Source organism: Rhododendron vialii, chromosome 11a (genome assembly GCF_030253575.1).
Source record: "Rhododendron vialii isolate Sample 1 chromosome 11a, ASM3025357v1".
Lineage (NCBI taxonomy): Eukaryota > Viridiplantae > Streptophyta > Magnoliopsida > Ericales > Ericaceae > Rhododendron > Rhododendron vialii.
The window spans coordinates 24,092,376-24,118,795 of record NC_080567.1 but is presented as its reverse complement, the minus strand read 5'-3'; the positions used below and the strand labels follow the sequence as shown (position 1 = coordinate 24,118,795).

The 26,420-nt window shown below is 38.9% G+C and overlaps 2 protein-coding genes across 2 annotated transcripts; one reads left to right on the top strand and one right to left on the bottom strand.

The window, feature by feature from the left end:
- Nucleotides 1–1,692: 1,692 nt before the first annotated feature.
- On the top strand, nt 1,693–15,308 carry LOC131306611 (uncharacterized). Its single transcript, XM_058332963.1, is given in 6 exon segments — nt 1,693–2,043; nt 10,406–10,460; nt 10,540–11,177; nt 12,376–12,459; nt 12,544–12,633; nt 14,836–15,308. Coding segments are annotated over 4 exon segments (861 nt in total). The 5' UTR covers nt 1,693–2,043; nt 10,406–10,460; nt 10,540–10,754; the 3' UTR covers nt 15,100–15,308.
- A 4,027-nt stretch (nt 15,309–19,335) lies between these two features.
- LOC131306610 (probable carboxylesterase 18) lies at nt 19,336–21,933 on the bottom strand. Its single transcript, XM_058332962.1, has 2 exons — nt 20,897–21,933; nt 19,336–19,984 (listed from the first exon to the last, which is right to left on the bottom strand). Exons 1-2 carry the CDS (start codon nt 21,481–21,483, stop codon nt 19,531–19,533), a joined length of 1,041 nt encoding a protein of 346 aa, XP_058188945.1. The 5' UTR covers nt 21,484–21,933; the 3' UTR covers nt 19,336–19,530.
- Between the last annotated feature and the right edge of the window lie 4,487 nt (nt 21,934–26,420).

Here is a 26,420-nt window from a genome sequence, read left to right as displayed (position 1 = left end):
GGAGTTGTTGTTTCCTTTGCTCGAGTCCTTGCGCTCATAGAAGGCGTTGGGATCGAACCAGTCGAACTCAGCGCCCCTAAACGATTTTGGCAGGGTGTCTAGCGGCTACGGAAGATCTGGCTTTTTCTCATCGCCGTCGTCTAAAGGTTGATCGTTGGCGGTGGGGGCTTAAAGTGGTTCGCAGGCAATCTTGCGGTCGTCGCTGCCAGAGCAGATGGAAACGAGGTGATGATGATGATGGCGTGAACAAAACTTTAGAGAGAGAGGGTTTGCTAGATGATATCGAGATGGAGTGACGAGATGGAATAAAAAGGGCAAAAAGGCCATGATATAACATATCCGAGCCTATGCAGGTTTGGAAATAATATTCAGGGTTGGGTTCAAACCGAGCCTAAAAAAGAGGACCGGCCTCTAATTTTCTATAGTTAAATATAATGGAGAAATACATTCTATTGTCGTTAGACTCAAAGGCTGTTCGCGAACTATTCGAGGTTCGGCTAGATAAAGGCTCATTCGAGTTCGACTCGTCTACTAAACGAACTAAACCTGAACCTCCATTTTAGGCCTCATTCCATAAATGAGCCGAACCTAAGTCTAATAGTATTCGGCTCGAATAGATTCGCGAATTTGAGGTCAAAAAATAATTATTAATACTTTAGGGGTCTATTCATTAATATTATATATTTTAAGGGTATATGTATAATTTAAATATTACGACTTCTGTACTCCGGTATATTGTCGATAGTCGACAAACTCGATACTCGAATCAACAAAGAAAAGATAGACTCGATACAGAGTTACAAACGAAGACATTAAAGTTAGGGTTTCTCCACAGCCTCTTTCCACCACCTCCACCGCCTCTCTCCACCTCATCTACTGCGTATTCTTATACTCTCTTATTGTTTGTTTCCAGATTGGGTTTTTTTCTACAAAATTCTCTCCTCTAATATTACAAGACTTCATTTAGGGGCCAAATTGATTTCGAAAAACTCTGAAATGAAGGGAACGAAATCCCCTCCTCTAATATTTCAGATGTGTTTTTTTTTTTTAATGAGAATTTAAGAAAGGCTTGTACCAGTATTGGAACTAATTCATGACATTCTAACACAAGGTCGGGTCTATTCTAGTGAAGGGGTTCGGGAGATGAACTGTATTCTAGCCAAAGCTATATTCGAAAATGAACTGTATTCGAGCTTGAATTCGGCTCGGTTCGGCTCATTTAAGTCTAACGAGCTAAGCCTGAGCTTTGAAAATTTTTAACAAGCCGAACTCGAACCCGAGCCGAACTCGAGCCTGACTTACACCTAGGGGTGAGCAAATTACCCGTAGGTTCGCGGGCCCGACCCGACCCGAGGGGTCTCGGACGGCTCCGAACCAGTGATTCGGTCGGTTACGTTTTGCGATGTGCAGAATTTTCGGTTTCGGTTCGGGGTCAGGGTCGGCACCTAAGTAACCCGTCAAACCCGACCCTATAATATATATACTACATTATTATCTATCTATCTATCAATATCCTAAGAGAATGTAGTTGAACTCTCAAAATGGTCTTGCTATTGTCAGCCCACTGGGCTGACGATAAGTACACCAGAAGACAAAAAGAATACATATTTTTGTGTATTTTTTACACCATTTAATACACATTCACATGCTTCGAATTTTCCTTTTCTATTTTAAAAAAAACCACCTACGTTTTGCACAGCTACTCCTCCAATTCGGCTCCGGCATCCATCTCTTTCTCCATTCCTCAACCGCCACCACCCCACGCCTCTCTCCCACACCCCCACCTCTCACTCTCTCATGGCCTATGAATCCCCGCCTCACTCCTCCCTCAAACTTTCACAGATTGACTTCGCCGCCAATTACCACCGTCCCCCCCCCCGCTCTTGACAGAACCGTACCACCCCCGCCCTCGACAGAAAAGTAGGATTACTCCTTCACTCCTTTACTCTCTCAAGCAACGGCAGATCAGGAGGACTGTGGGTGATGCTAATTTCGTGCATCGGTGTACGAGGTATCCGAGTATCTTCACAACAAAATATTGAGGTCAGTGGGTCTCTATTGTTTCTGTGTTCATTTAGCTTTGTTTGAAACGAAAAAAAAGAAATGGGTTTGCTTAGTTTTGTAAAAAAGAAAATGGGTTAGTGTCAGAATCAAGAATTGGGTGGATATGATGGTTGTTTGAGTTAAATTAATGTGTTTTTTTTTGTTTTGCGTTTGATTTGATTCTGGGCATGGGTTTGGCATTTGGTTTATAAAACCAATTACAGTAGTTGATTTCCTCTTCGCTAAGTTCGACATAATTGATAGATTGGACCCCAACTCCATTTTCCGCCATTGTGTTTTGTCCTGTGCATAAAAAAATTAATGCAGAACTGGGTCATGGATCCTTCTTTCAAAATTTGGTTGTAATTTCGTTCGTTTAACTCTTATAGATGTTTGAATGGCGTAAGTTTTTCATGTATAACAGAATGCTCACATCCAAATTTTAGTTGGTAATTGGATTCGTGTACTTAACATGACAATTTCCCTTTTTGATTTCGTGGTTTAGTTTCGAATTTTTTGCTGGGTAAGCCATAAATGATCCGTTACCGCCCATAATTGTACAACTTTAATAAATTGACCATAGCTATCGCATGAAGTTAATTGCTGATCACGGGCCTCAGGGATTTCTTGAATTCAACCAAGTAAGTTGATCCAAGAGAATTGATAGATTGAACCCAAAAATATTTTACTGGGTTTTTGTCTTTTTTTTCAATTTAGAATCTAATTTAGTAAGGTTAGTTTTGAAATTTTGATAGGCTTATTGGGTCAGTAAAAAAGACAAACTGAAAAAATTGACAGCGAAAAACTTAAACTAACATATATTTTTTTTGATAGGCAAAGAACTTAAACTAACATATTACATGTACGATATTGAGTCAGTTTTTGTAAGATATTGATTCTCATGACTTTACTAACCTTACATGTTAGTTTGGCTTATTTTGACCTGGGTCAGTTTATCTTAATAGGATTATTGGGTGTTCGATTGGCTTTCTAATAAATTTTATGTGCTAAAACCTTAAGGTCAATTTATATACATGGTCTTTACCACAGGGTCGATGTGCATAGAACGGGAGGAGAGAGAATTAGCCCACGTTCTGCGTTTCAGTCTGTCACTCCGGCATAAAATTGACCCCTTGCCTCCGAACTTGGTCAAAACCTTAAACCTGCCAAAACCAATTACTGATATATGATACCTCTAGGCTTGATGGGATGAAAAAAAAAAAGTAACATAACAACAACAACAAAATTGCAAAGCACACAAATTTTCCTTGAAAAAAATTAAGGTAGGTTTGCCCAAGTATTTGGCTGACTAAACATTGCTATATTTACCCCAAGTCTATTCACTATAAAAAAAAAAGTTGAAAGTCAAAACCTTTGCCAAAACCAATTACTGATATATGATACCTCTAGGCTTGATGGGATGAAAAAAAAAAAGTATCATAACAACAACAAAAAAATTGCAAAGCACACAAATTTTCCTTGAAAAAAATTGAGGTAGGTTTGCCCAAGTATTTGGCTGACTAAACATTGCATATTTACCCCAAGTCTATTCACTATAAAAAATAAAAAAAAAGTTGAAAGCTAAATCATGGATTTCTCAATCTGTAAATGTACAAAGTACCCAAGGAAAATGCTGTAAGCTACGTTGTGGCAACCTAGGGTAATTGAGAAAGGGCCGAGGAAAAAAAAGAAGAAGGGTAATTGAGGCAGGAAAGAGCTTGAAGCTTTTTATATCTCTATGTGCATCAGATTAATTAAGAAAACAAATGAGAACATAAATATTGAGAGGAGATTAAAACATAAACTAAACACGGGAAGCATAAATTACAAACAAAGACAAACAACTTTAAAAGAGTCGAAGTATTCAAGTGTTCAGTTATGGAGTGGGGATGAGGGGAGAGGGTGCAAGCCGTCGGGGTGGGGGTGGAAATTAAAGCATGTGTTTTGCAGTTGGTTTTCAACATGTTCGTTCAATTAAGAAAATTCCACAATTCTGGAAAACTAAAAATAGCCATTTGGAGACTTCTCAAACAACACTACATTTATATACAGTGTGAAAAAAAAAATGACATTGGTTTTTTTTTTTTTTAAACAGAATGGAGGAAAATGGAGTTGGGGTCCCGTCGAACTCAGCGAAGAGGAAATCAACTTACTGACAAATCTATGAGTAAGTATATTTCTGGAAAACTGTGTTGTCATTCCCTTAGGAAGACCCTCTTCTTATACTCTTCATTATTCTATACAATAAATGTTTACAACTATCCAATCCCAAAGATTAAGCCATTTACCACTAATTCCCTAATCGCAAGCAATCATACAAGTCAAAGATCCTACAACTGATTTGCTGGTCCTAAGCAATCAGACCATTAAAACAAATCATCTATTTTTGGTATGAGAATCTTCTCCAGAAATTCAGCTTTGACACCTCCCCTCAAATTGATGCGGGTGAATTGACCAGTATCAATTTGTCAACTAAGAACTGGTGACGAGTCTTTGCCAATGCTTTTGTGAAAACATCTGCGGTTTGAAATTCGGCGGACACATGAGGCAAAGTAATGATGTGATCAGTACAGGCTTTACGAATGTAGTGGCAGTCCACCTCAATGTGTTTACTTCGTTCGTGAAGTACCGGATTTTCAGCAATACGTATGGCACTCAGATTATCAGCATGCAAAGGCGTGGGATCCACTTGTGGAAAGCTTAATTCATGGAGCTAGTGATGCAGCCAAACAATCTCAGAACATGCAGAAGACATGGCTCGATATTCAGCTTCGGTGGAAGATTTTGAAACCCTTTCTTGCTTCTTACATTTCCACGAAATAAGAGCATCACCAAGATACATGCACCACCCAATTGTAGATCGACGTGAGTCTGGACATCCAGCCCAATCAGCGTCACTATAAGCTGAAAGCTGGATAGATGAACCAGCTTTGTAGAATAACCCACGCTCTGGAGTTCCCAATAAATAGCGAATGATTCGCTTGACAGTTGCTAGATGAAGATGCCGAGGTTGGTGCATGAACTGACTCATCAAATTGACAGCGTAGGAAATATCCGGTCTGGTCATTGTTAAGTAGATCAAGCTGCTTACTAGCTGTCTATATGCCGTAGGATCGGAGAGTAAATTGCCTTCATCTTTCCGATATTTGACATTAACCTCAAGTGGAGTGTCCACTGGAGTTGAGTTCTCAAGACCAGCCAAAGCAATAAGGTCTTTTGCATATTTGGACTGATTAACAAAAATCCTTTGAGTTGACTTATGTACTTCAAGTCCTAGGGAGTAGGTGAGGGTTCCAAGATCCTTCATATGAAAAGAAGAATGTAGAGATTCTCGTAGCTGATGAATACCTTTCATATCCGTGCCCATGATGATGATGTCGTCGACATATACAAGGAGAATAGTTATACCAGCAACTGAGCGACGAATAAATAGAGAAGGATCAGTAGCACTTTGACTTAAACCAAGTTGATGAAGAGTCTGATGAAACTTTTCAAACCAAGCCCGCGGTGCTTGTTTTAGCCCATAAAGAGACCGTCGTAGACGACATACATCTATAATAGAATTCCTTTGGATACCCGGAGGAAGTTTCATATAGACTTCTTCTTTAAGATCACCATGTAAGAAGGCATTTTTCACATCCATTTGAAATAAATGCCAAGATTGAGAAGCTGCGATAGAAATCAGTGCACGAACGGTTGTCATTTTAGCCACAGGAGCAAAAGTCTCCTCATAATTAATGCCATACTCTTGTCTATTTCCAAGAGCCACCAACCGAACTTTGTATCATTCTAAGGAGCCATCAGATTTGAGTTTAACTGAGTAAACCCATTTGCAACCAATCGGTTTATGGGCAATTGGACAAGGGACAATGTCCCAAGTGTGGTTTTTCTCTAGAGCTTTCAATTCTTCCTGCATTGCTTTTTGCCGACATGAATGCTGCATTGCTTGTGAATAAGTGGCTGGAATTGATGTCGGGGATGAAGTGGCTAAAAACGACAAGCGTTCAGGTGGTCTAGATGGGTGAGTGGATCTTCAAAGTTGAGGAGGTTTAGGACTTGGATCAGGAGCCGGGGAGCATTCGCGGTTAGGACCGTCTGGTGGAATGGTAGTGTTACCTCTTCGTTGATATACAATCCCAGGTTTAAACCTTGTCAAAGTTGGAGAAATGCTATCAAAGTCAGGAAGGTAAGAGTATGATGATGGAGGAGTAAAAGCATGATGATTTTGGAAAAAATAATGATTTTCAACAAAGACAACATGACGAGAAATGCGAATGCGAAGAACGGAAGGATCATAACACAAAAATCCCTTTTGATTAGGCGCATACCCAAGGAATTCACAACGTGCAGATTGTGTTGTTAATTTGTTCCGATTTGGTGCTGGCAAGTGAACATAACAAAGACAACCAAAAGTATGCAATTGGTTGTAGTCGGGATGAGTTTTGTGCAACCGAAAGTGTGGAGATTGCTTTTGAAGATTGGGTGAAGGTAGTTTATTGATAAGATGCACAACCGTAGATAGAGCTTCGACCCAAAAATGAGTTGGAACAAATGCATCAAGAAGAAGTGTTCTGGTAACATCCAAGAGATGTCGATTTTTTCGTTCAGCGACCCCATTCTACTGAGGAGTATACGAGCAAGTTCGCTGGGAAATTATTCCTTCACTTTGAAGATAATTTTGAAATCGATGATCTATGTACTCTCCACTAGAATCAGATCACAAAACTTTTATAGATGTGGAAAATTGATTTTTGACATAAGCCATGAAGCGTTTGAAGGCATCGGAAACACCAGATTTATGATGCAAGAAATAGACCCACGTGTAACGACTATAGTCATCTATGAACGTAACAAAGTATTTGTGGTGAGAATGAGAAGAAACAGGTGCAATCCCCCAAACATCCTTGTGAATCAAGTCAAAGCAATTGGTAGTTATGTCATTGTGAATTGGAAAAGGAAGAGCTTTGCTTTTACCCAATTTGCAACTATCATAATGGAACAAAACATCTTGTAAAGAAATAGGATCTTTATTCAAGAGCAAATCAGATTTCAACATGAACAACAATTTTTTGGCATTAGGATGCCCCAATCTTTTATGCCACATCTGATATGATGGAGTAGAGGTAGAACAAAGTAATGAAAACAAGGATTTATTCTTGGGATAGCTAGATAAACGAATAGGAAACATCCTTCCACATTTAGGTTCCTTCCCGATCACTTTCCCCGACGCCTGATCCTACACAATGCAACCAGATTTGGAAAATGAGACGTTGCAATTGTCATCAACCAGTTGACCAACAGATATAAGATTAGAAGCCAAACGTGGTGTATGGAAAACATTATGCAAGGGCAAAGTATGAGGAATATCACCCATTGCTTTGATTGGCACAACTTCACCATTAGCGGTTTGTATTTGCAAGTTACCCACATATGGCTTTATATTTGCAAGTTGTGTTGAGGAAAAAGTCATGTGATTGGACAACATACCAAATAGGAGATGAGGTAGTTTTACCTGTGAGGCAAAAAGCTGAGAATGTAGATTGAATCATTTGTTGAACTACCTCTGGAGTCATAGCACTGGAAGTAGTAGAAGTATTAGCAGGAGCAACATAGAAAGCATTAGGAACCATGTGCGAACCCTCAGCAGGAGCAGCATAAAAAGCATTAGGAGATCGATTTTGAGGTCGGCGACGACATTCTGTGATCAAGTGTCCAAGCTTCTTGCAGTAGTTGCAATACTTCTTTTTGCAATTAATGGCTATATGGCCAAACTCTTTGCAGCTGTAGCACTGTTTTGTGCTCACATCCTTTCCTCTAGCCTGAGTTGCAAAAGCTGCATCCAGTGGATTAGAACCAATATCTTTCCGTTTGAGCGCTGCCTGAGTCAAGCATCGTTGTTCGTCTCGGAGAAGTTCACTCAAGCAAGTCTCCAATGATGGGGTGGGTGCCCTACTCATCTGATTTGAAAGGACAGGTTCAAATTCGCGTCTCAGTTTCATTAGAAACTGATCTCTTTGAGTGATTTCATGCACTGCTTGAAGAGTCTTTAAACCCTCAATCGAAACATTAGCATAAACAAGCTCCTTATATTCAGCCCAAATATTAATGAACCCAGAATAATATTCTTGAATAGACATAGTCCATTGGGAGTATTCAGATATGTCTAATTCAAGCTGAAATCTTCTAGCTAATTTATCTTGATTGTAAATCTTCTTTAGATAAGCCCACATATCTTTAGCACAAGTATAAGAACGCAAATTGAGAACAATTTTGGAATCTACTGAGCTTAAAATCCAAGTGATTACCTTGGCATCATTACTTTCCCACTTTGCTTTTTCAGCATTTTGAGTTGGTTTAGGAATGGACTCATCTATGTGTCCCCATAATTCTTTCCCTTTCACAAACATGCGAAATTGAAACTCCCAAGAAAAATAATTTTTCCCATCCATCTTGATGGGCAAGATTTCTGATTTTTCTGACATTCTTAATCACAAAGGAAACTCTAAAAAATGACAGAGAAAAAAAAAGCTGACTGACTTGAGTACTTGAGAAGGATGATACCTCTAGAACAACTGATGACTTCAACACAAAACCAAGAATGGATTCTAAGATGCTTACACTTCTAAAAACGAGACACCATATCTAGGGCTCTGATACCATGACAAATCTATGAGTAAGTATATTTCTGGAAAACTGTGTTGTCATTCCCTTAGGAAGACCCTCTTCTTATACTCTTTATTATTCTATACAATAAATGTTTACAACTATCCAATCCCAAAGATTAAGCCATTTACCACTAACTCCCTAATCACAAGCAATCATACAAGTCAAAGATCCTACAACTGATTTGCTGGTCCTAAGCGATCAGACCATTAAAACAAATCATCTATTTTTGGTATGAGAATCATCTCCAGAAATTCAGCTTTGACACTTGGTTAAATTCAAGAGTTGTTTCTTTAATTGTCACCATATAGTTTGAATAACAGTAATTGTGTTTAATGTTCACATGCTACCATTATGTTTTTCTAATAAACTAGGGTTCAACCCGTTCTATGCACGGGCAAAACTAACCCGTTCTAGCGTTGTGCCCGTTCGAACCTACTTTTATTAATTGTCTCGTGCATCGAACGGGTACAATGCTAGAGCGGGTTAATTTTGCCCGTGCATAGAACGGGTTGAACGCTAGTGTGTATGTGTGTGTGTATATATATATATATTTATACACACACACGGGTTTTCCTATCAGTTATCCCCGGACAAACTGTTAAATCCGGACTTTTCATGTGAGCCGTTGGATCTAATCCAACGGCTGTGATTAGAGGCCACTTAAAAACATAACACGCGGTTCAAATGGGAATAACGGGTCAAGGGGAACCGGGTAAGACTGAGTCCATTTCCCATTTGTTACGCGTTGAGAGAGAGAGAGAGAGAGATACCTTGGATGATATCTCTGCTTCGAAGAATCTGGTTAGGGCTTTTTTTGCCGATTCGAACAGAAATTAGGGCTTTTTTTGCCGATTCGAAATTAGGGTTTTACTCTCTCTCTTCCTCTCCCTCTGGTACAAGAGATTTGCTACCTTTGTGGTGTGTATAGCTTTTATGTCCTTATTTTGATGTTAAAAGAATCTCTTGAATCTCTCGAAGAATCTGGTTATGGTTCGAGACCCGTTCGAAATCAGCAAAACCAGAAATTAGGGTTTCCCTTTTCTGCAGAAATTAGGGGGTTTTTTTGTGACAGCCCCGTTGTAAGTAAAAAAAAAAAAAAATGCTTACTGTTTTAATCCAACATTTGCCTCTTGTTTTAATCAATCACTTGGGGGTTTTCTGTAACGAATGATGAGAACTGATGCCTACCATTTAGTCAGCTAATTCCCTTCTTCCTGAGCACAAATTTGGTGGTTAGCGGGTTATGAATGAAACCAAGGTCTCTGCAAAATCCAGCGTGTCCTATATTGTGAATCACATCCAGTAGCATCTCCATTAATGGGGGTCTACAAGAGCTAGATTGAGTGCTAATGTTTTGTAACAGTTTATCAACAACCAAAAAAAGAAACAATTGTTTGATTGTGTGTTCTGCAAAGTGCATAAACTGTAAATGCTGATCTCTGCATTCTTGAAAACCTGCATTTGAATGCAAGTGTTTGTAAAAAAAAGGGGGCTGAATTTGTGGAATGTTTTTGTAGCTTTCTTCATATTATGACCTATTCGTGTTTTAGGATGGGAAAACGACTCGTGGGAAGATGGCGACGTGCGTACAACCAGATCCTGTTCTTATTCTCTCTTTTTTTTTTGTTTCTTTTTTACGCTTAGAGTTGGAAAAGTATCCCATTTGAATTTTTTTTTCTCTGTCTCTCTCTTGCAGGTTATGTTTTTTGTCTCTCTTGCATGTTATGTAGTGTTTTTAATTAGACAGATTGGTGAGTGCTAGTTTATGTGGATGAAAGGGTCTAATTGCTATTTGGAATACATTTCAACGGCCAAACCAATTTTCTGCAGCCAACTTAAGCTGACAGGTGGATTAATATCAGTGGGTCCAACAGATTGTTCACGACACGCGAAGTACGGGGTAAAATTCCATTCACTTCGTTTTCACTTGCAATGGCCATTGTACGCATCTATCGAACAGAACCTGAGAACCATTGCTAAACCCTTCCCTTCCATTTCTCAAAACCCTAATTTCTAGACGTAAATCAAACAAATTCCCAATAAAAATGTTGAGAAGAAGGCTATCGCTATTAATCGCAACCTCAATCCACAACGGTTCTTCAATCCACGCCAAACCCACGTCAATCACCCCACGGTTACTTCCATCACCACCACCTCCTTCGCATTTCTTGCAAAGTTCGAATTTTACCCCTCATTCCCATGTGGGTATTTTGGGGCATGATCTGAATCTGGGTTTGAGGGCTTACAGCATTCTGAGTTGAATGATTTGAGAGACAACAAAGGTGCTAGAAAGAAGAAGAAGGAAGGGTCGGGGGATTGGGTCAGGCAAGGGGAAGACTGCTGGAAGGGGTCATAAGGGGCAGAGGGCGAGGGGGACTATGAAATTTGGGTTTGAAGGGGGGCAGACTCCGATGCGGCGGACGATGCCGAAAAGGGGGTTTAAGAACCCCTTTAGCCTCACGTCTCAGGTATATTTGGTTTAACCTTTTCTGGGTTTTGCTCCTATCATTCATGTGATTGGTTTGGTTGCAATTTCAAGATTCTGTTCTGTAATGTCATTTTATGGAGAACACATAGAACTTGTTTGCTCTATTTTGGAAGTTTTTCGGAATCGAATCCCGTCCCATTTTGTGGATCAAACAAGAAGATATCTTATCATCCGAGGCCATTTCCCCATCAAAGTATAAAATGACTCTGTTTTTCTGTTTATTTGTTTGTTAGCCAGACACCAAAAAAGCATCAAACACATTGTAGAAAGAGTTCGATGTGTTTGAATTAGATTTTTGTTTCCTAATTATGGAGTCATGGACACAAAAAAATAGTGTCGGACACGTGTTTGAGACAATCCGAGGAGTGTGTGTCCGAGGAGTGCCACCTTATTTTAAGTGTCCTTGCTTCTTAGGTGATACATCTCTAAGTTGAATTATATTGACTTTACAATGGCTGTTTTTTCTTTTTATTCCTTTCTGCCCCCTTCCTCTTCCTTCAAACCTCAAAGAGAGTTAAAATGTTAAGCATTTGCATGAATGAAGGGCTTCTACAAACTCTACACCATTAATCTTCTAGTTAAATATCAAAGTTACAAATATCGCACTTCCATGTCATAAACTTTTGAGCTAGTAACTTAAGTTAAATGGGAACAGGAACCATCGGATTTATAAAAAAAATTGCATAATATAATTAACACATCGATGCTCACTCTTTTGGCTAATTGACTGGTTAAACGCAACATATAACTATATAAGTACATGGAAAAGGTAAGAGATGAATAGTGTCCACTTGATTGCCCTAAATTTTTTATAGTCATACTTCCTAATGCTCATGGGATGTTTATGGCTGACAAATACTGTTTGTTGGCAATATACCATATGCAGTATAATTGTATTCAGTAATTACTAGTTGATCCCCTATATGTTTAGATTTTTGGCACTTGTGTGCCGCTGTCTTGTTGCTTGTGGATGCTATTTTCAATCGACCATATGGAGAATTGTCTTCCTGTTTATATATCCTGTCATAGAAATCCCATTCATATGTTCTTATGATGCAAATAGCTAAAACATTGGGAAATATTTCCGTACTGATCGTTAGGTCTTTTGTGTTTGAAAGAGGTTTTGGTGTCACTTTTCAATGAGTTCACACCTTGATGAATTGCCTTTATTTTGGCAGTCCGTGGGACTAGGAAAGATTGCGAAACTGATAAATGCAGGGAAGATAGATTCATCAGAGTTGATCGCGATGAAAACTCTTAAGGTAGAAACTTTATTACGGTTTTATTTTCTAACTAAACTTATTTTATGCTTTGGTTGATTGTGATGTTTATTACTATGGCCGTAGGATTCTGGAGCCATCGGGAAGCAGATAAGAGATGGTGCCAGATTAATGGGACGAGGTTCTGAACATATAAAGTGGCCTATTCATCTGGAGGTAATCTTTGTTCAAACACTACGCGTGTTGCTTACACTTTTATGGCCATGAACTGGTGCCTTAATAATGTTTCTCTTACTTGGTTTTGTTGTCTTTGTATGAATTTGGATTTAAATCCTCTCCATTCCGTACATGGGTGGAAATCTGCATTCTTTTCCTTGTTATGTTGACAACTCATCTCCATTAAAAAGGATGTGTCAAATGAGGCCTCTTCACATGGATTATATAAGCTAATGCAAACTACCCCGGTTTCACCAATAGTGGTTAACTAAAATCAGTTGTTCAAACAAACTATCATTTGTACTTTTTAAACTAACAATAGCCATTTTTCGGTTTCTTCCCAGCAACGCTACCCTTCGTGTCTTTCTTACAAGGACAATATAGTTGAAGTGTCTCTTGTTGTGATTCTGTCTTAGCATCACTTGATGCAATGCCTTGCAGAAAAAAATGGCCGTACAGTTGCAATGAGGACAACAGTTAAACAAGTTGTTAGCGGCATGTGCTTTTTAGTAGTTTACATATTGGCATTCTTTATGTAAGTAGAAGCAATGATGACATCATCATCAAGAAGTTGAGCTGTGGCAAACATAGTTGTCAGAATCGTACGATTCACGATTCGTATCGTACGATTCGGTGGGTAATCGATACGAATAGGCTGCCGAATCGGAAATAGCTGAGAATCGTAAGTGAATCGGTGATTTACGATTCGTATCGTACGATTCGATACGATTCGGTGGGTAATCGATACGAATAGGCGGCCGAATCGGAAATAGCTGAGAATCGTAAGTGAATCAGTGAATCGTTCGATTCACTTAAAATTTCCGAAATTCATTTTTCTCTCGTTTTGCTTCTTTTGTTGTTTGAAAAGGGTTCAAATATTTTTTTAAGGTCTAGTATTGTTATATGTCATCTATTTTCTATGTTATATGGATAGATAATAAGAAAAAGAGATTTATTACAAGAGTGAATCGAAAATGAGGAAGATAAATGGAATAGACCTTCTAAGGGTTTGTTTTGTACTTATAACTCTTTCGTAAAAAAGAACCATAAGTAGGCTTTACCATCATCTCTTGGTAGTTGCAATAAATGCAACTTACCTAATATTCCACGTTATTATCAAATCATCATTTAGAAGAAAGTATTTATTGATTTAGGTCTAGATTTTTCATTTGTAGTATATATTGTTGTTACCCTAATCAATAAGCATAGGTTTCTATGCATTATAGAAGTCATGACTGAATCAGAGCGATTCACGATTCGAAAAATGACCATTTCGATTCTCGATTCGATTCACGATTTGACAACTATGGTGGCAAATGCAAAGAAGAGTTGGCCTTGATCTTTTAATGCAGGTGCTTTGAGTGCAATGCACCATTTTTGTGATGTAAAAGCGGGAAAACTCCACCGTTAAGTTGAGAATAGTTTTCCTGCTTTTATATCAAAACGACATAGTGATTAGTTTTTAAAACCCATGTGAAGTGGCATCATGACATCATCTTGTGCATTCACTTTAAAAGAGATGAAATGTCTACATAGAGTGGAATGGAGATGGTATTCCATATAAAAGGCTGAATCCATGATACTCTTGCTTGAGGTGTCAACATTTTATAGATTGAATGGAGTGTCGGAGACATCAGTTCATGCATGGATTGGGGAGACTTGAGTTATTGAAGTTCTTGCTTATCCTGATTCAGTCTTTCTGTTTCTTTCTTTCTTTCCTTCCCGTTAGTCTTCTTTTCTTTATTTTTTTTTGGGTTGAGGTTGCTTAGAAGTACTTTCCACTGGACAACTTTTGGTCATGTTTGAATAAAGTTTGTGTGTCATGCAAATGAAACAAACAAGTTTCTCCTTAGCAAGCCGATGTAATCAGCTCATGGTTATGTTTTATGTTTTCCTATTTGTTCTTGTCCCCATAACGAAGCAGTAGTCTAGTCATGATCAAAAGGTTGTATCTGTATGCATATGCGTATCAAGACTGTCTTTCGTTGCACGCTTATCTCATCCACTACACTTTACTGTTTGGATTTTGTTTGGTGTCTCTTACTTCTTGACCCATCCAAAAAAATGAGAAATTAGGAGTAGCAATGATCCCAAACTTCCAAGTGAACATGTTTGTAATTTTGTAGTACAATCTTCTTTTCAATTTACTTTTGAGTCACTACTTTCCTCTTGCAACAGAGAACTGATAGTGAACGGTTGCAGGTTTCCAGGGTGCCTATTAGGGCAAAGGCGGCAGTTGAAACCGTTGGAGGGTCTGTGAGGAGAGTGTACTATAACAACTTGGGCTTCAGGGCACTGCTCAAGCCCGAATGGTTCGAGAAAAAGGGCAGGTTGCTGCCAAAAGCAGCGCCTCCCCCAAAACAGAGAGATAAAGTTGATAGCATTGGAAGACTCCCTGCGCCCACAAAGCCAATTCCTTTTACACCAGAGGAGATAGAAGTGATGTCCGCAGCACCTGTTTCTTGAACCTGATTTCGATTTTGTAGAAAATTGATGAAATCGTCTTGTAAACGGATTTTGTTCTGATGTTATTTTAAGTTGCACTTGTGATGCATGCTGAAAAGTTTATGTCAGTGTGTTGGGAAAGATGTATGTTTGATTAGGCCAGTGCCATTTGGAGGCCAAACAGAAGGAAGCTCTCAATTTTTTTCTTCTTATTTTCGTAGAACTAAAAATTGCTTGTTGAATCTCCTCTTCTTACTTCGTTTTCGGTTTCTTGTTATCCTGCATAGATACGATCTGATAGTGATGTATAACATTTTGTTGAATCACATTGGGATTATATGAATCCGTCCGCTTCAAAAGGGATCGAGGGCAAAAAAAATTGTCCTCTTTGAAACGGAATAGAAAAGAGTCTGGTCGTTGAAACCGAATGAACCGATGGAAATTTGCTTGGACCTCGACTTGATTTTCACTTCATCGAGATAAAGTTGAACGTAGTTTTGAAGTTTCGTAGTTATGCGTTGGCCTTGAATTCGAGTTTGAGAACCTTATGATCAGTCCAAGAGTGAATAAATAAATCAATGTGGGTTGGAGGAAGATCGATGATAGTATTTCAGAAATCACATTGGAAGTTCCTGCCATTGTCAGAAACTTCATGGGGACAAAAATTCCAAGGGAGAACAGGTAAATTCATGACGGAGGGAAAAGACATTGTCAACAAAATGAAGGGAGGTAAGTGATATTTCAAAACTCACATTGGAGTTCCTGCCTTTGTCAAAAATTCCAGGGGGTCAATTAAATTTCAAGGGAGTGCAGTGAAATTTACCCCAGAAAATAAATTCTTTGTTCAGATTCTCCCAGGTCCAAGTTTTAGACAGGAGAAGAGAAATCAGTTCTAATACAGGCCGCACATTGAAAAAATCAAAGGTTCATATCTGCTCACAAACTCTTCGTGAGAAGAATTCAAATCTTCATACGAGCAGTTTCTAAACATATCTGAACTATTGATTGCAGCATTAGACGGTCAAGATTTCGACTGTCTGCTCACGTCACTGGCGTAAAAGATGGGCATGTGCATAACACCAGTGCAAGTTGCAACCACTACTTTAACACCTCACTTAACAGTCACCCAACGAACACCGCACTATGTATGTCCTCACCCCCATATTGCCTAGCTTTAAAGCAAATTATGAGTTGGTTTCTGCCCTTTTTCCTCACTCCTCACCGACCATATATCCCTTGACAGTATGTTTTTATCAATCAATGAATACCTTTTTTCCTCAGAACAGAGAAACAAGTGTTGGGAAAAATTCGGCAAAAGGCAAAAAATCCAGAGAACAATTTCATTGATAACAATTACATGATCGAAACAAATTACAAATACATAACAGTAGATAAATTGTAAGAGCGAGATACAAACAGAATTTTCAAAACCAAACCGAGTCCTGTGTGGTACCACAGTCTCCTTAAGAAAGATTCGCCGCCTACCGTCGGTGTTGTAGGTTCGTGTTCGGCGTCTTCCTCCCAGGGTTGGCTCGGCTAAACCGCAAGCCGTCGGAACACCGCCGTCGACCGCCTTGGCGAACTGACTACCGTCTGCCTTTCTCTCTCAAAAACGAAATTCAGAATATGCAAGGATTGTGGAATTGCTTGTGTCCTGATCAAAACGGGATGCCTCAATTTATAGAGAGATGAGGGCTGAATAACTCCACACATTGAATTCTGCACAATGAATTCAGAATTTGAATTCTGCCATCAAGGAGGGAGGTTACGGGATTGATTACACCATCATGGCCAGGGGTTACGAAATCCCACAATTCAATACGTCTATTGATTGTGGGGTGTCCAGATACGACGAACCCGGGACTGGTTGCCTCGGTAGACCCTCCAAAATCCCGGTTTCATTCACCTGAAATTTCGTAAATTTCCAACAACAAGATCAAACATTCAAAATCCAAACCTACCTACATGCGCTTCTCCAACAACTGACCGCCCGATTAATTTATCTCTAGATGTATCCTTTATTTGTTTTGGATATGTTATTTGTCTTTAACGTGTTTATTATGTCTTTTACCAATTGTATTAGATTCACATGGTAGGTTGTAATCTTGTTCGTTAATGAAGTTCTTACTCTCCCACCAAAAAAAAAAAGGGATAAAATTGTGTCGAGGGAAAATTCCAAAATTGGCCATGTTTTCTCCAAGTAATTTTTTGTCAAAATGGTACTTAGAAAACACACTTTCACGAGAGTACTTGAGTTTTTTGGCAATAATGCTCCAAATCACTAGATTTTTCTGTCTGAATACGCAACCCCAATAATGGCTTTAGAGAAGTAGAATGGAAGCAGGAGGCTGGCAGCAGGGAAATATGAATTGCGCACAATCTATTCTTTATCCCTTCTTTATGTTTTGGAAGAGTAAAAAACTCATTAATGCCGTACTAGCAACAAAATCAAAACTCTTGTGTGCAAACTATTACAACGTGAAGAGAAAAAATGCCCAATGTACACCGACAACACTACAAAAACCAAAGAATATATTATGTCGGAGATGTGAAAGCAAAGCCTAGAGAAACAGTTGCAGAAGTGATTCCACTAGCGACAAGCTGATCCACATTAAACGACCAATAATCAACCAAGTAACGAACACCCAAATAGAGGACACTGTGTGCAGCGATAACACATGAAGACTAGCTAGATCATAGAACCTTCTTCTTATTTTTACCATGATTTGAATGGTTTGTTTTTCTCTCCTTTATCCCTTCTTATGATCTGTCACAATATTGCATGGGAAATGATATTGACACTCTAAAAATTGATGCAGGCACTCCAAAATCAGTGTAACTTCAAAGTCACTTTTCTTTATTTTTGGAGTGCCAATATCATTTCCCTGCATGAGAATTATTAAGAGATTTCCACTTTCACATATCCGTAAAGAGAACCATATATATCACATTCATTCCAAAACGTACACACAACACTCAAGTGTCTATGTAAATAAAATACTGCAATTATTAGTCATCACCATAAAAAAAGGGAAATGATATTGACACTCTAAAAATTGATGCAGACACTCCAAAAAACAAAGGAAAGTGGCTTTGGAGTTGTACTGATTTTGGAGTGTCTACATCAATTTTTGGAATGTTAATATCATTTCCTTAAAAAAAATGAGGCAACTATTGTCTTGACTGACAGTTTGAACACCAAATGGGTCGACGGAATGAGGCAAGATTTTTTGTGCCGAAAACCTGTGTCGCGGGGTTTTTCAACAATTGGATTGTGTGCTTTTTTTGTTTTTTTTTTAATAAACTTTTTTTTTTAATAAATTCAATGGCCTGAAAACCCCTCGGCACAAAGGCACAGGGAATTTCACGACAGAGGAGATCGGACCCCTTACGGAATGCCAATCTCGACCCGTTTGATGGATACCAAAAACTGATCTACAAAGATTATAACACTCTTACTTGAAAAAACCCGTGGGTATCCTCTGAGGTTCGATTTTATACAATATATCTGCACCAATATATATTTCATAAATGCCCTGAAATACACACACGCACGCAACGTACATACTTTCACGTAAATGCCCTCAGGTAAATATATACACAAAAACGGTCGGCAAAAACTGAACCGATCTGATCCCCGTTGGATACAATTACGGTGTAGGTGAAGGAAAACCCGTCACGTTTCGGTTTCGGTTGCAAATTTTAGGTTCAGCTCGGGTTTGGTTTTAGTTGCAAATTTTAGGTTCAGCTCGGGTTTGACGAAAACCCAGACTGCAACGACCCGAGATGGGTCCCGTCCAAACCGGTTTAACTTAAAAACCAAAAATGAAGTCAATACAAGCACACCATTTCAGACATTGATGAGTTCTGATTTTGGGTCTACCGAAGACCAAGATCAGGCCTAATTCACGACCCATATAGTACTCCGGATCATTTTACAATCACACGTTTATGTGGGTCCATACACTTAGCGATAGACCTTACAAAAATACCATGTAGCAATGCTTCCGGATTATTTTATAATTTCGCTAAAAGGATTCATGTTCACACGACTTTGTTGAATATAGTATAAGAACCACATGTAACTTCGTTCATCAAATAATATGCCCAAGCATAATGGACCATCTACCTTAGTCGTCCTCTTACACGTACGCAACGATGTGTTCACCAACACCCCCATTGCAAGTACCTTTCAAGGGTTACTGAAAAAATAGATACCTCGTCTCAAAATATTTATTCGGTCTGCAAGACAAGTACTTAAAAATAATGTACTTCGAACTTTTTTTATAAATTGAAAGAACTCCTTCATATGCAGTAAATTATTGATAAAATTCTGAATTTTCCCAGGAAAACTATGTCATCTTCGGTCCTCATTTAATGAACCGGACAAATCATTTTGGTACGGAAGAATTTCTATTATGAAAGTACCTTCTGCATGGACACTGCACCAAACTAGGTAATCTCCTTGCACTTTTCAATGAAGTCTCGGACCTCGGAAATTAACAAACCGGTATCAGGAATTTGGGATCCGGGAAAACCATAAAACCCATGAAACGCATTCGGATAGAACACGGACTTCACTTGCTTCCCACAGCTCCTCAACCAATCACAATAACTCTGCTGCCGATCCTTAAACGGGTCGAAACCGCCAACCGCTACCAACGTCTCTGGAAAATCCAACCCGGAAATATCAATTCTATTCGGCCCGCTCACATTTGACGCCTCGTGGTCCCGGTCCGACCCAACCGGCAGAAACGCCTTCCACATCCAATCGGCCCGGTCCAAATTCACAATCGGAGCCCTGTAAAGAGCTTTTTCGGATTCAGTACGATCTACTCCACCATAAAACGGCTGAATCCCCACGAGTCCCTTGATTTTCAACCTACTGAATTTGTACTTGCAAGACCTGAGTTCCAGCAATTTATAACAGGTGTTTAGAGATTATCATAATTGAACTAAGGCCATCCACAATGGTATAATCAAAAATGGATAATCAAAAGTTGACACATCAGCTTTTGATTATTCATTTAAAAGGTTATTAAGCTTACCAATGTTGAGGTTCACAATGGTCGCTTCTAATCCATAACCAAAATAAGGGGTCCACAGCCTAAAATTGGTTATCCAAAGCTTAAAAATGCTTTTGATTATTGAAAAATGTTGCTAGTTTTGGTTATCCAAAACCTAAAATTTGATTATTTTTAAGGATGTTGCTAAGTTTGATTATACCATTGTGAGTCATATTTTGCACAAATATTGTTAACTTTAAAAACAATTAACATTTGATTATACCACTGTGGATGGCCTAATGAAGCATTGTTAACCAATAATAATATACACAAAATCTCACTTATTAGGAAACAATATATAGTTTGCAACCATAAACACATTCACACAAATACAAACACGCATACATAGAAATACTCTAGAGTGGGCTCTACATGCATGTAGAAGCGCGTGTAGAGCATACATGTATTGTGAGTGTTTATGTGTGTGTTTGTGGTTGTACCAAAATTGATTAGTAAATGTGTGGTCAAAATACATAACATACATTCCAAAAAAAACTACTACTTCCGTCCGCATTTTTTGGTCCATCCTTGAAATTTACTTGTATGTCATTTTTTATTGCTCATATTTTTCAATATGGATTTTAAAAATTCATAATACGAATTTTTATAAATCTCAATTAGTCGTATTATAAGAAGTTCGCAAAATGATGAAAACCAATATAAATTAAAAGATATAAATAATAAAAAATGACAAATTTTAAAAATGGATCAACAAATGTGCGGGCGGACGGAGAACCACAAATAATACGTACTTGACAACTACGTGGTGGGCTATGTTCCCACCAGCGCTGTCTCCGGCGACAAAGCACCGGCCGAGGTCCGCGGCCGGCAGCAAAACGGCAGCGTTGTCGTCGAGGAATTTCAACGTGTCGAGCCCGTCCTCGTAAGGAGACGGGCAGCGGTGCTCCGGCGTACGACGGTAGCTGACGGAGACGACGACGGCGGGTACCTTCTTGGAAAACTGGCGGCAGAGGGCATCGAAGGCGAAAGAATTTGGGGCGGAGTTGAAGAATCCGCCGCCGTGGAAGTAGACAATCAGCGGTAGCTGGAGGGTGGCCGAGGAGGAGGAGGAGGGCGTGAAGAGGCGGAACCAGAGCTTGCGGTGGCTGGATTCCTCAATGGTGGTATCGGTGGAGGAGACGCCGTCTTTGGGTTCGGCGGAAGCAGGGGTTTTCGGGTCGAAGAGGTCCAGTAGGCAGCGGTTGACGGTGCCGTCGGGGCGGCGGGAAAGGTCACTGACGATGCCACGGACCACAATCAAGAAACGTACTATCAGCGGAAGGTCCGGCGGCCATTGAGGGCTGTTGGGATCCATTGCCTTCCCCCCTCTTGAATTCATGTATGCTCTCCTGAACTCACAAATCACAAGTTCCCTTTTCAATTCTTCGTGTTATGCAACTTCTGCCTAAATATGTTTAGGCATATAGAACATACTGCCAAACTACTCGAGTTAATGACCGCCGCAATTTCTCGAATTTAGATAAGGTGAAGATGATCTCTTGTTTGGTGTTTTTGATGTGGATCATGCGAACACGGGATGCGAACGCGGGATGCTGTCAAACACCCCTTGCAAAGTGGGCTGCCGAGTGGCACGGTCATTTGTCACGGCATGGATGGCTCATATTGAATCTGAGAACATTTAAATTTGAACTGTCAATTGCTCAGTTAAGATCCAAACCGTCGACTTCCGAGATGAAGGGCCTGATCGAAGGCTCGGTACTGTTGCCAAGCACCCCCGCTTGGCAGCATCTCCCAACCTGATGTGCGATGGGTTTAGTTAAGAATTCGTTTGATGATGCAAGTCATTCATTTGACAAGTCTTAATTCGTTTGATGATGCAGGTCATTCATTTTATAAGTCTTGATGTTTATGTTATCTGTATAAAATAATGAGATTGATGAGACCTCGACATCTATATGAACGAAGCATATTTGTCACAACAGAAATGGACGGTCACACTACGACTATTTATTTTTCTTTAAACAAATATTGCTTCGATCAAATTTTTGCAAACATTTGATCGATTTGATTTCTAACATCAACAATATGGTTACAGAGACATACAAAATGAATGACTTGGATTGTCAAATGAGATTTTCACAAATCTCATTTTATGAGGTATTAGGAATGTTGCAAAGTGGGCTGCCGAGTGGCACGGTCATTTGTCACAGCATGGATGGCTCATATTGAATCTGAGAACATTTAAATTTGAACTGTCAATTGCTCAGTTAAGATCCAAACCGTTGACTTCCGAGATGAAGGGCCTGATCGAAGGCTCGGTACTGTTGCCAAGCACCCCCGCTTGGCAGCATCTCCCAACCTGATGTGCGATGGGTTTAGTTAAGAATTCGTTTGATGATGCAAGTCATTCATTTGACAAGTCTTAATTCGTTTGATGATGCAGGTCATTCATTTTATAAGTCTTGATGTTTATGTTATCTGTATAAAATAATGAGATTGATGAGACCTCGACATCTATATGAACGAAGCATATTTGTCACAACAGAAATGGACGGTCACACTACGACTATTTATTTTTCTTTAAACAAATATTGCTTCGATCAAATTTTTGCAAACATTTGATAGATTTGATTTCTAACATCAACAATATGGTTACAGAGACATACAAAATGAATGACTTGGATTGTCAAATGAGATTTTCACAAATCTCATTTTATGAGGTATTAGGAATGTGTTAAATTTTGGCTCATGCTAATCATTGCCAAAGATAAAGTTGCAACATGGAAGATATCGATATTTGATTGGCTATTACAATCTTGGACTTTGGAGAAAGCATTTATTGCCATCTTGTATTGTACTATATGACTACGTAGATGGGTTTAGGCAGAACAAGTGGGAAGAAATAATACGCATTTTTGTGGGGAGAGATGATAGGGTTGTTGGGTTTAGAGATAATACTACTAGCATTTATTCTTGTGGAATCACCCACCGCCTTCTATGGTGGAGGCATGATTCGAGCCCCACGGTGGTGGTGGGTTCATAATTATGGACAACTTCTGAATTCTCATTGAACTAATTTGTAAACTTTTTCTAATTTCTGCTGATGTATACCGTGTGACAAAAAAATTTTTAGTTCTTTAGACTGTGAGAGTGGGAGTATGAAGTGGGCCGAAGCAGAACATCAAATTGGGCTGACGGGCTATGCAGGCCCGGCACTCTTCAATGGACATGTGGTCGAATCGGAACACAATGTTGGGCCGAAATGGCATGTCAATTGGGCCAAAAAAATAAAAAACGCTCCTGTGACGGCCTAGTAAATAAGCAACCAAAGGCAGGGCTGAGACAAGTCAGATGAGGTCCAGCCCTTTGTAGAATCGGAGAGTCAACACGGATTGTGGAAGATAAAGTCGGGTCTTGTGATTATTAGGTGGCACCCGATGCGTTATGGATGGCCTCACTCCAAGAAGCGGTTAGACCATGTACGGCTAGGGGTGTGCAAAAAATTCGTAAATCCGACGGGTCTTGGGCGGCGTCGAACATGTGGTTCGTACGGGTGCAGATTTATTTTCTATTAAAAAACAGATTGAGGTTTGGGGTTCGGGTTGGTGCATTTCTCACCCTTCGATTCGGACCAAACCCGACCAATGCATAAAGGAAAAACCAATTTTTGGTGTAACCCGACCCGACCCCAAGTAAAGAATCGGGCTCGCGGACGGTTTTTACCACCTATGCGGTTCGGTTTGCAAGCCTAAATATTCTTACCCGACATGGTCGGGTCGGGGTTCTGCTTTCGGGTCAAAACCGACCCACCTCATCCCGCCCCGTGCACACCCCTACATGTACCTAACACGAGCTTACTTGGAGGCTAGTTCTAGTCATTATATGTAAAGTTAGTTCTAAATCCTAGAGAGGCATCAGAGTGCCTAATTAATGGTAATTAATTGACTTCGGCCAGTTAGGAAGTCATAGTGTTCTGTCTTGCTGATCAAGCTTAGGGAAGGCCGGGCTCCCTCCAAATCCTAACCAGAGATCCAGAGGACATTCGAATAAACACCATCCCACAGTATACAAGGGAGTGGGTTTTATAATTTAGCTAATGTTTTTATTGCACTGATTATTTTCTCATATAATAAATAACGGATCTCTCTCATGTAGGGCTACACATGGTCTAAATTGGTTCAGTTTCCTATAAATTCGAGGATTGATCGAACCGCGTGTCAAGGTTCCAAGTATAAAATTTTGGACCGAATGCAAAAGTTCAGTTAAAACGATTTAAAGCCATTAAAGATACAACATAATTGTCTTTCTCTAATATTCTGTGTGTCAATGAACTTTTTGATATTTTTTGTTATAGAATTTTTTTAGTTTATAGACATTGCTCGTCTAGACGAATGAAAATCCAAAATATTCAATTGATTTCTATATGCCATAAAAGATAGTAACACGTGTAACACCGCATTAGTGTGATGATATTGCTTACCAAAAATAAAAATAAAAAAATTGTGATGATATTAAACTCCTCGCTATTGGGTAAATGTTAATATCTTACAAGAATAAATATCTGTTTATTAGTACTCCACTATTTAAGTTTGTAAGACACACGAGTTTTTAAGGATCTTTCTGGTAGTGAATTTTTTAAAAAATGTACGGAATTGAGAATGCAAGGGGATATAATATGAAATATTAACTGCATGTCCATAGGCAATGTTCAAATTCCTTAATTACCTAAATGCAAGGCACATAATATGAAATTGATTGAGTTTCTCTGTAGTTGACCGGAGAGAATGATGTACCGTCTAATTTGGACGGTTAATATTGGCAATTAGGTTCCGTTCTACTAAGATTCTTATTTGGGTTATTGTTCAAGTACTTATTTTTCACTTTACGATATATGTCATTCTCTCATAATATGTCACTTTGAATTCAAAAAATAAGTAAATAAGTATTTATTTCTCATAGCGGAATAGGGCCTTAATGGTTTTGTTGAATCTTTCATCGGTAAAAGTATATTATTACAGTTAAAATATTCAAAACAAATCTGGATAATATAAAAGGAAAATTCTATAATCAGCTTAATGGACTAACAATAATAAGCGTGTGAATGTGTATTAAACGGTGTAAAAAATACACAAAATACGTATTTTCCTTATCCTCTAATGTGTTTATTGTCAGCCTAGTGGGCTGACACTCTACCTCTGTCATATTCAAAACTGAATTGAAAATACAAACCAACGATTGCGATTATTTAGACTCTACCTCTGTCATATTCAAGACCGAATTGAAAATATTAACCAACGGTTGCGATTACTTAGACTCTACCTCTGTCATATTCATGCGAAATAATGGTTCTATGAATGTGAAGTGGATGATCAAAACAGAAAAAGAAAAAGGTGGAGTGAAGAGAGAGTTCTGGGGCTCTGGAAGAAACACCGTATACTCTCTGTCCATAGTAGGTGGCTCACTCCCAAAATCACATAAAGAGTGCAAACAAAAAATGTAGGAGTATATCAAACAAGAATGACTTCGATGTCTTCGGTCATTTTGGGAACACCGTAATTTTTAGCATAACAAAATCATTATGAGTATAACCAAAACTTATCATGAGCATAACCAAAACCATTATGAACATAACAGAACCATAGCAAAGCATAACTTGTCTTTTATGTCTTGATTGGGTTTGGTTATGCCTTATTTGGTTTTTTGGATATTCTTTGGTTATACCTTATTTGGGTTTGATTATGTTTGTAATGGATTTTAATTATGCTCATAATGATGTAATTATACCAAAAATTACGGTGTTCCCAAAATGACCGGGGACACCATATCATCATCCATATCAAACACATCCTAAACTATTTAGACTCCGTGAGCGTGAATATTTAATTGAAGAAAGTACATAAATATGGGCTTTCACATAATTCGGTGAAAGCCCAAACATAATGCAGGTGAAAGTACATAAATATCCTACTCCCTTCGTCCCTAAATAAGTGTCTGGCGCGCAAAACTAGGTTTTACAAAACATGCATATTTTCTATTAAAAAATTTAATTTTTTTTCACAATCTAATAGAACTCATTGCTATCTATTGATTTGTGAAAAAAAATTAATTTTTTTAACGAAACAAATGCATATTTTTGAAGGCCTAATTTTGCGCGCCGAACACTTATTTAGGGACGGAGAGAGTATCAATTATCATTCTTTCTCGTGAACACCTCCTCACATTTAGAAGCGTCCATGGAGAAGTGTTTGACGGATGCCAAAATGGACAAGATAAATGTCAACGGCGTTATTCTTGTGGGTGGGTCTACTAGGATTC

Excerpts from the sequence above, each read along its gene's own strand:
- LOC131306610 (XM_058332962.1), bottom strand. The coding sequence starts at position 21,483 with ATGAATTCAAGAGGGGGGAAGGCAATGGATCCCAACAGCCCTCAATGG. Across the intron at positions 19,985-20,896 it reads GCCCACCACGTAGTTGTCAA|GTCTTGCAAGTACAAATTCA; the intron begins GTACGTATTATT and ends GCTGGAACTCAG.